A 10926-nucleotide genomic window follows, 5' to 3' on the forward strand; every position below is an offset into this window, starting at 1 on the left:
AACAATTTGTGCTTCATCGAGTTCTGTTGCTCTAAATCTTTATGATATGCAGCCGTTGTTAAGTTTTTTAACTTTTCTCAGTTATTCATTTTTTTTTTTCTAAACCTTATCCCTATTGACAGTAATTATGCTTTTTAGCTGAAGTGTGCTCGAGGTTACCTGAAAAATAGGATGCATACCTTTGCAGTGATATATGAAGACATCAAAAACATGCAAATAGAGTTTAATTTATTTACAGTTCGCTGTAGACAGTTTGTCCGATGAGGAAAGAGGCCAAGGATCTGAGGAAGAGGAGGTATGCAGAGTTAATGAATTAATGTGAAACTTTTGTCAAACAACCATGTGCAACCATTTATGCAAAAGAAAGTGTCTTTGATTTCACACAAAGATATAAAAGTTGTCTGATATTCAGAATCTGTGCTATCCATAAGTTGCTTTTCTTCGACTTAAGGGGAATGGACCATGATCTAGTGGTTAAAGGTGCTTGCCTTTTAACTGCTGGGTCACACAAGATGTGGGTGAGAGCCTGTCTTGGACAGAAAATTTGTATATCCCCTTTTTGCTGCTTGTGGAGCAGTTAGTGGTAGTCATTTGTGCAGTCTATTGTTAATTGATGACTACTGGCCTTCCACCTCGAATGGTGTGAATATATGTGACTTGTGGAAAGTTCATCAGTAACTTGCCAAAGGTTGGTGGTGTTGCCCTGAACACCCTTGGTTTCGACCATCCATGATACACACCCCCAGCATATAGGCACAAAATCAATGAATCTTGAACACATGCTACATGTAGGCCTACATTGTGTGTGACATTGATGGGAGATGGGACTTATTGATGCCTATGCCTTATTGGTAAGTTTACATTGTCACTGGAAGTGTCTGATCAAAGGGTGTGCCTAGTCAGTGGGTATGCCCAGGCAGTGAAAGTGCTTGACTAGTTGATGTGGCTAGTAAGTGGAAGTGCCTGACCAATAGGTGTCTGACCAGTTGGTATGCCAATCGATGGAAGTGCCTGACCAAAAAGTATGTCTTACCAGTGGGTGTACCTAGTCAGTTGAAGTTCCTGACCTATGGGTGTGCCCAGTCGGAGGAAGTTCCTAACCAGTGGGTTTGCTTTATCATTGAGTGGGCCTAGTCATTGGAAGTGCCTGATCTGTGGGTATGTCTGATCAGTGGGTATCTGCATCTGTTTCAGGAGGTTGATGTGGAAGTTGTCTCAGAGGAAGAGGGGCACAAACACCAATCCAAACGCAAGTCCCCAATCATGACCAAAGGCAAAGGGATGGAGGTGACCTATAGTGAGGTAAAGCCTCTCATAAAAGTATCTTAAACAAGTTCTTCCAAAAGTCTTTGAGCTATGTTGCCTAGGCTTAAGCAAGTGTATTTTTTGTGATTCCTTTTTTTCTGTGAACTACATTTGCTTTTTCTTCTATTAAAACTGTTCAGATTGTCTAAAGCTAAAGTTACACATGTCCTGTCTTGATTAAAGTGTGTCTGCCATAAATCTTGCAGCTCCAGTAACAATAAGCAGTCATTGGCATTTGTAAGACCTTTGCTCAGTCTGTAAATGGAGGTTTTTAAACAGTTTATGACTAACTTGCCAAAGGTCAGTGCTTTATTTTACATAAACATTTTTTTTAAATATAAACATAAAAATTATCCTTGCATTCAGCTTAATTTTTTTTTCCTGTCCATCTTTCTAAGAACATTTCATTAATGAAATTAATACAAAATTTCTGCAGTATTATACAATACAATGAGAACCATCCCAAATATTAGATTTCCACACATAGTTTATTGTTTTCTTCATAATAAAGCCATTTCAAAAGAAAAATGGGAATGTGTAAGAGTAATAACAGGAGTTTAAAATATGATTTGTTCCAGCGGGTGGTGCTAATGCCAAGCTCCAGCACAAATCCTCAGAAAATGCCTTCTAATCGGCGCCTGCATCTCTTTAGGTAGGTAATATGGCAGCTGTAGCTGTTTTGGGTGTGGATGGGTATGTTCCTAGCTGAGGGGAACCACGTTTATCAATATTTAGGAAATTATCCATGGCTGTCAGTGCATGTAGAAGTTACTTTAGTGTAATTCTTCAACCTTTTCACAGGTTTGCAAGGTGTTTATTGAAGCATATGCTGAAGGCATTATTCTGTGTAAACTAATAAAATTATACTTCTGGTGAAGTCCTGAAATTGGCCAACCCAGCCGATGTAGTTTTGTCTACTACATGAAGTTAAAAATGTGCATAAAGTGCACTGAAAGTTGCCCTTCCATATGCAAAAAGGTTGAGTAATTAGGGTAGATGCCAGCTCAAGGGAACAATGAATATGTAGGTATGTAAATTAGTTAATTACATTTAAGTCTTACCTGTCAAATGGAGTACTTTATAGACATATAAATCATAATACTCACGGAAACAAACATCTCTCAGCTGGTTTTTTTCTGTCCAAGTTGTAAGATAGCCTGGCATAAGCTGAATATTCATATGCATTTGGTGTGAATAGTTGTAATTTCAGAGGAATATACCTTCCTGTATTCCTTTGATGTGTTAGACAAACTCAGTGTAGTATCATGCTTGTTTTATTTTATTAGGGAGAGGAAAAGGCGCAGTGAGAACAAGATAGGTTTTGCCAGGCTCCGTTGTCTTCTCTCTGGTAACAAGAAACTGCTAGAAACCAAGTCAAAGCTACAGATTCTCACAGAGGTTGGTTGTCACTGTCTCACATACACTGTTATGTGCAGAATTGGCTGGAATATAGTACCGGTCTGCCAGCAACCTGCGGATGATAGTTGGTTTCTCCTGGGCTCTGGTTTCCTCTCACCATAATGCTGGCTGCAGTCGTATAAGTGAAATACTCCGGAAGGTTATAATATATACGTATATATACGTGTAAGACTATGTCATTGAACTGAACCATTCCTACATAATTTGAAAACCTGTCCGCCATTTTAGGAGTGATGCGCCCTTGGCCTTAAACGTATTCGGCTGCACTAGAACTTCATAAAGCTATTTCACATGTATATTTTGAAACACACTTAGACAAGTACAGATGTCCTTTGAAAAGACAGGTGTATCAAGTAAATGATGGTGATGTGTTCTGCCTTTGGTTGTACAGGCCTGTGCTCTTATTCAAATGCTGAAAGAGGATCAGTTGGCTCTGAAGGAGGTGCTTCACTCAGAACGTATTCGCTGGAAGTCGCTACGGAAACAGTTGGCTTGTGCTAAAGGTAGAATCTTTGATAGTCCATTTGCTGTTAGATTGATCTACTTGTAATGCTTTCTTTCACTAAATTTTATCACTTTTTGTTGCAATAATTATAGGGAAAAAATAAACAGTTATTCTCTCTTGGCTTTATCTCACCTGTGGAATTAATTCCGTTCGTTAGACAGGTAACTGTTGAAAGGAGATGGTGAGGCCATATCCAGGAAAACTTTACATTCTGACCATGTATGAGGAAATTTTATAAAATTCAACATGCATTGTTTATTGGTAAACCGTCATATTTTTGAGTGGTTTACTTGTTAGTTTTAATGCAGTTTCATTAGTTTGGGAGTCTAAACATTTTCTGGAGGAAAAATATTTCCAGATTGCCATTTGTGGTTTACTCTGAGCACTTTCGATTCTGCCATGCATTAACCTGACTGCTGTCCTGTAAGCCCAGAATTCTGGGGATGGTGTTCAACACCAATCAGATAAATAAATGGATTACTGTCAGCTTCAGTGCAGGACTACACAATGCCTCTGCTTAATCCTAAGGCCGTAATGACCCAGGAGCCTCTCACCAATGCGGTCGCTGTGAGTTCAAGTCCAGCTCATGCTGGCTTCCTCTCCGGCCGTAAGTGGGAAGGTCTGGCAGCAACCTGCGGATGGTCGTGGGTTTCCCCAGGGCTGTGCCCGGTTTCCACCCACCATAATGCTGGCCGCCGTCGTATAAGTGAAATATTCTTGAGTACGGCATAAAACACCAATCAAATAAATAAATAAATAAATAAATAAATAAATAATCCTAAGGCCTCAGGAGAAGTTTCAACAATTAAGGGGTAAATTATCCAACTCTAATCTGATCCTGCACATCAAAAGGTTTGCCAGTACTCTTCAAATGGTTGTGGGTTCCCCTGGGCTCTGCCCAGGTTCCTTCCACCATAATGGTGGCAGCTGTCATAAAAGTGAAATTATCTTGAGTGTGGCATAGAATCCCAATCAAATCACTAAATATTAGGTAGATATCTCCAGCGCTGAATAAAGATCATGTTGAAAAAAGACTTGTTGTCTTTTACAATCTGAAGCTGCCATATTATATGCTCAGTTAGGAAACCAGTATTTTTGTGACATTAACTTTGTTGCACATTAATTTTGCCATCCTTCAGGCCTTCAGGCCAGTATGAATGATGATGTACCTGTAATGGAGATGGACTGGCACCAGACTGACAAGCAGACAAACCAACCGGACAGCAGGAGCTTTGACAAGTCTTCCCAGAGTCACCGCAAGGTGGTAGAGTCGATGACCCTGGATGATGGCTCTTCACTTCAAATTCTTCTGTCAGAAGCAGAATCAGAGGCTGATGATTCAGGGGAGACAACTGCAGCTGTGCCAGTTTCACAGGACGAATCTTTGGAGCAAGCGGTAGCAGTGAGAGAATGTGTGATCTGTGAATCGGAATCGAGTGTGACTACACCAGTACATTCCCCTAGCATTACTGCTCCCACAACTTCAATACACCACTCCAACGTTAAAATTCCCCCAAAGACCGACAGCAAGCAGAATTCTGTGTTAAAGACTCAAAAATTTCCTGGTGTTTCCAGTGCCATCAAAAAGTCTGGTGTGAAAAAAAAGGAGAAGTTCAGGTCTTTAGGAGCTAGAGCAAATTTTTCGATTGTAAAGCAATTTGGTAACGATATGTTAGGTGAGCAAAATTCAGAGAAGACCCCCGTAGGAAAAGACTTACAAGTGGAAAAGACCCCAGATATCTTTGTTATTTCTTCAGTGTCACAAAAGCCTGCTGTTGACATCACTAAGGCACTGATACCATCATCTGCCGGTAAAAAACCAGGAAAGAAATATACTACCACTGCAGATTTAAAGGTGCAGGATCCATCTGTGATGTCCAGCATACCTGTGTCAGCCGCCCTAAAAGACAATGTCATCACATCAGAGGAGATAAATACTGTGAAATTGAATGTACCAGTGATAGAGGTAAGCGATGATCTTTCAGGTGATGAACAGCGGTCTAATGTGTCATCCTCAGTGAGTGGAACGGCTCCTGTCACTCATACAGGCGGGCTGGACTACATCATCCAGAGCAGAAATTTAACAACAGATGTGAATCAGCAGTCTGTTGGAGTTTTTGATGTTGAATCTGTGTTTAAGAAAATGCACAAGAAATCTGAGGCAGAACATTCTGCAGACAGTAGGATATCCAACTCAGAGTCACTAGTCCGGTTTCCACCAGTCTTATACGGTCAGGATGGGGACAGTACAGAGGACAGCGATGTGCTGGTGTCAGAGACAACATGTGCGAGTCTTGCTAAAGGGAGTCCAGAATACCCACATCTTGTTAGTATTGACAAGGGGAGCTGTGCCGAGTCTGACGTGAGCTGCCCAGGGGACGGTGTGTGTCCCTCCGGAGATGTGGGTCTCGTAGAACCCACAGATAACGAAAGCCTGGTGATCCTGGATGTATGTAGTCTAGCAGACTGGTCAGTTGTGTAGACAATAGGGCCATGCTTCTAGTTACCACAACAAATCTCACACTTTGGCTCCAAATTATTGATAGAGCTGCATATTGTTTTAGACTTGTGAAATGAAAAAATAATAGCATCTCTACAGAATTTTCATTTTACACTTGCTTTTGATTCTCAGGTAATAAAAATCCAAGTGTGAGGATCAAAAGCTATTGTAAACCGTTTAAATTGTGTGGATAGGTCTTTTTTGGACCTTAGTACTCAAAATAATTGTTTTAAAGAAAACATAAATCAAACAAGTGTTAAATTCTGTGACAAATTTTCAAGCAAATTGGTCAGTATGGTGCGATCAGCGTTTCACCATTCAAACTGTGCATTATGTCGGGAGACGTGGTAAACACCAATTAAAGCTACGCGTAAGTCGGTGTTTCACAAGAATAGAAGACAAAAAGTCCATTTCAACATTAGTCGAAACTTCGGTTAATTACAATCTTACCTATATGTGTTGATAAGTTTAAGTGTGCAAATATTCACACAAATAAACATGTACTTCAAACCAAGTACTGATATTTACTTTTAATACTCCAATGGTAAGAACCGTTTACTGTGATATTTATGTTAACTGGTTAATCATGGAGAGTGATACAGGATGTTAACATGAAAAAATACTAACATACTGTACAGACACTTGCCAGGTAAAAAATGTTAAAAATGCCTCAAACCAGGAAGCAGGGTGCTTGTTCATGTGTGAGTTTAATCAAGACATTCAGTGATCATGGGCAGATGCATGTGTTGGCTAATGTAAGCTGCCCAGCAGGTATAGATGCCTTTGATGATTTAAGTAATTAATTAAATAATCAATAGTTCTGTAACTTTGTAATTATTTGTTTTCATTTTAATTGATGTTCTTTGAAGTCTACTACATAGCTTTATGTAAAATTAAGAGCAGTCAAATGTATGTAGATTTTGTCACAAATTTCACACTGGGATTAACTTTGCATCATACAGCTGTAATTCAGTGTATGTAAGAAATCGGTTATGTTACCTTAGTCAGTGTTGTGAAATCTTGCCAGCTTTAACACAGCAATTCACAGAGCAGTTGAGAAAAGAATTTAATCCAAAGAATACATACTTGACCCTTTTGCACAGATCTCCAAGTCTTTTCCCATGCTCGCAAAGCTGTCTAATTAACATGGACGCAATAGGGCTGGACTAAATACATATATGCAAGTACAAGTACCTGTATATATAGATTGAAGATGCCTTTTAGGTTTTACATCCACATACATCATACAGAAGAAACCTCCAGATGCCTCTTTTCTTCATGAGTGTAACAGCAGTGTTACGGTGACCTGTGGTACCTGACATTTAACTTAAGGATTTCTTAAATGTTCTACATCCATATATTTCATACACATGGTACATTGATATCCTTTCTGTTAACCAATGTTATAAGCGTATCTTGTGTTATCTGTATATTTAGATTGAGGAAGCCTTAAAGGCTCTTTGTCCAAATACATGATACTTCAAACATAAGGAACCTCTAAGCATGCATTCAGTTCACCAGTGTGATAAGTGTCTTTGGGTTACTTGCGCACGTCAACGAAGGAGGAGGACATCTTTTATGGTTCTACATCAACATAATTCATAAATGTAAATAAATAGTATCTCTGTGCAACATGCCTTCTCTTGCACCAATTTTATTGGCATGTCTTATGTTACCTGTTACTGTACTGTAATGTAGATTGAGGAGATCTTAAAGGTTCTACACCCACATACTACGTACACATGCGACCCCCAGAGAACATCCTTCCTCTTCAACATTGTTATAGATGTCTTCTGTTACCTGTACATGTAGATTGAGAAGATCTACACCCACATACTTCATTCACATCCACTGAACCTGCACACATCCCTTCTATTGACCAATGTTACAGGTGTCAAGTTGTCATCTGAGAGATTAACAGATCAAACAGCTTTTCACCTGTATTTTTTGTAACCAAATGTGTACATTCGTTACAGGCTGTAACTATTTTGTTATTACATGTATCTTTCTTCTGAGCCTTTTGGTTTTATGGAGTTCATTGGGATTTGTACATCAGGGAATGTAAATAAATCCCTTGCATTCAATGCCACCTAACTTTCTTTTTGTTCTTGTTTGTAATTCTCTGTGAATTATTAGCTCACCTGTACAAAGTTATACATTCTTAGCTTGTCATACCCGGAGCCTTTGTGTCAGTGTCCGATATAAACAGGGAAAGGAACGTAAAACAAAATGTTAGGGGAGTTATCATAAAAAGTACTGCATGTATTGAGATCAGGGTTTGGACACCTGTACAGCAGACTAGTAAGTGGGTGGCGGGTGGGGGGAGATTCCATCCTTGATTTGGTGTGTACATATTAAGTACTGTAAATTACTAAATTCCCGACTTGTGTATTAAAATCAATGTTACACAAATTGCCAGGTGTGATATCTCAAAAAGTACTGCATTTATTTAGCTCACGGTTTGCACACATGTAGAACACATTAACACGAGGGGGATATTCCATGGTTGATACGGTGTATGCATATTAAATAGTGTAAATTACCAATTCCTGACTTAGTGTGTATGTATGTATGCTTGTTGTTTAGCGTCATACGCGACAATTTTTCAGCTGTATGACGAGAAGTCATTAGGTCTGTGTACATGCATTGTGTCTTCTTGTGGCAGGGCGACTCCATGCCGCCAAAGTGCTGCTGCCACTGAAGCATCAAGCTGAAGATTCCAGATATGACATCCATGGTTATCAGATTAGGTTCCACAATCGTCGAGTAAATAAATAAAAACAACGTATATGATATTTTCAAGTTGGTGACCATGAAGTAGATACATGGGATTCCCGCAATTCATTGGTGATATTAAAAGGATCTAATAAGAGCATACACACCCTGTAGGGTTTTGGCCTACTGGACATACAGGCTGATAAGATAACCTTTCTGGATAGAAACCATCCTTGATCTGGGTAAGGATTTGCTACAAAGAGTACAAATTGGTGAGTTTGTGTAATACACATGCTACTTGATGGAATTTCAAAGGCCTGCCAATTCAGGGAATTAGGAATGTAGTGATTCATGCTAGAAACACAAGCAAACTAAACTGTCAGCCGAGTGGCCAGTTTCTTCAGTGCCTGTTTAGCAAAACATGTACTTTGTCCGATGTTTATCCAAGTGGTGCGAAAGCAGTGACTTTACAAGGTTTTTTTCCAATACCCTGTCTGAAAAATCTCAGAATTTGAGGGATGGCGCCATGCACCTATTGCATCCCTGAGGTTAAATAGTTCGATATCAAGCCAGAACGTTGCTTGCGAATGCTTGCACATAATTCATACATGTACAAACGATAACTGGAAAGAGATGGCATTTATTCATATCACTGAAAATACTAGTATCACTTATATACTTTTACGCATTCAGTTACATACTCGTATAGTGTAACCAAACTATAATGCAAGGACCTCCATAGCCAAGTAGGTTGGCACGCCAGCGCCGCGGAATGACAGAGCCTCTCACCAATGCTGTCGCTGTGAGTTTAAGTCCAGCTCAGGCTGGCTTCCCCTCTGGCCGTACGTGAGAATGTCTGCCAGTTGTGGGTTTCCACGTGGTTTTGCCCACTTTCCTCTCACCATATTGCTGGCCGCTGTCGTATAAGTGAACTATTAAATACACTGGAGTACAGCGTAAAACACCAATTAAATAATAAATCCTATTATGCACGGATATTAAATCATAAAGAGGGTAGAGTGCAGCGTGGTATAATATCGTGTGTTATTGATTAACACATGTGATTTCTTATACGGAGTTTCTCCACTGACATCATTATATCTGTGTACTATCTATGTACTATATAATATATGATCAAAACAAATGTAGAGTGCTGTAAACAAACCATAGGGCCTACATTCGAAGTCAAGAATCACAGGTGTTAAAGGAATGCTTTACCTTATATACATTTTCCAAGAAGATAAATCTCGACACACGCACGGCGATATGGAAACAACTGTAGAGGCGTGAAAGATAATCCAAGCTCTTCACCAATGAATAAAAAAAGAATATTCTCTGAAAAGTATACAAGGTAAACAAGCTTTGTATTGCGAGAGCGAACCTGCAGATGGCCGTGGGGCTGTGCCCCCGTCCTCCCACCATAATGCTGGCCGCCGTCGTGTAAGTGAAATTCTTGCGTCGTATTCTTGAGTACGGCGTGAAACGCCAATCAAATAAATAAATAAATATTGCGAGAGCGAGCCCTGTGTGACACATGTGATGAGTGGCACGTTTTATGTCAATTAACATCCGATTCATATTCATGCCTCTCTGTGTTAGGTACCATATAGAAGGTATATACGACTGCTTGCGAGCCTGTTGCTCATGGGTTTTCGTTCTTAATTATCCTTTTAATTCATTTTAAGTCTCATTGTTCTAAGGACATTTGAAGTTATAACCATGAATTCTTTTCAAGTGACCTTTCTTGTGGATGGAATTCAGCGGTTTTCTTTTGACATAAATTCTTGCATTTCCCAAATAGGTACCAGTCACTGTATAACGAAGTTAATTATGCAATGTATGAGTCAAGCATAAAATGAAAAATGTAAATACATGTAGTATACTCATTTTGGGTTTAAATGCAGATGAGTTTGTGAAGTTGGCCATATATAGGGTCTAGCATAGGAGCTTGCGTCACGTGTGAAATCCGGCTTGATGTTAACAGTACTGTAGTCCTTTCAACACCTGAGTGAACACGCTAAGAAGCTTGTTTATGGTCTGAAATATAATCCGGCGAAGCAAATCGCTGTTTGACTACATAGTTTAATACCTTTGATTATAAATACATGTATATACACTGACTTAACCGATCACGACGATTAAGAGAACACGTGTGGTTATTAAGACGTCGAGGCGTTAATTTGAGATGTAGGGCTTTACACTCAATGAGTATTAGGAGTGTGTTAATATACTGTTGACGTAAATACGGAGGTCAGACTGGAATATTTAGTAGCATAGCTTGGTCCGTGCCGACTGTTGCCTAATTGTCAGCAGCGTGATCTGTACAACCACCATGGTTTTCAATCTGCATGTCATCCAAGGAAACTGAATTCTGAATGAATTCATCAGAAACTCACAGCTTTAGCCGCCCGTTAACTGTCTGTCACATCTGTCTGGTCTGAGCCATGGGCCATCCCATTGTTTGGGCTGTTATAATTTATGT

At 39.6% G+C, this 10926-nt stretch overlaps 1 protein-coding gene across 1 annotated transcript; it reads left to right on the top strand.

The window, feature by feature from the left end:
• The first annotated feature begins 237 nt into the window (after positions 1-237).
• Positions 238-5791, top strand: LOC135472598 (uncharacterized). Its single transcript, XM_064752169.1, has 6 exons — positions 238-295; positions 1195-1302; positions 1884-1957; positions 2592-2703; positions 3116-3227; positions 4369-5791. Exons 2-6 carry the CDS (start codon positions 1264-1266, stop codon positions 5709-5711), a joined length of 1680 nt encoding a protein of 559 aa, XP_064608239.1. The 5' UTR covers positions 238-295; positions 1195-1263; the 3' UTR covers positions 5712-5791.
• The last annotated feature ends 5135 nt before the right edge of the window (positions 5792-10926 follow it).

This window comes from Liolophura sinensis, chromosome 8 (genome assembly GCF_032854445.1).
Source record: "Liolophura sinensis isolate JHLJ2023 chromosome 8, CUHK_Ljap_v2, whole genome shotgun sequence".
Taxonomy (NCBI): Eukaryota; Metazoa; Mollusca; class Polyplacophora; order Chitonida; family Chitonidae; genus Liolophura; species Liolophura sinensis.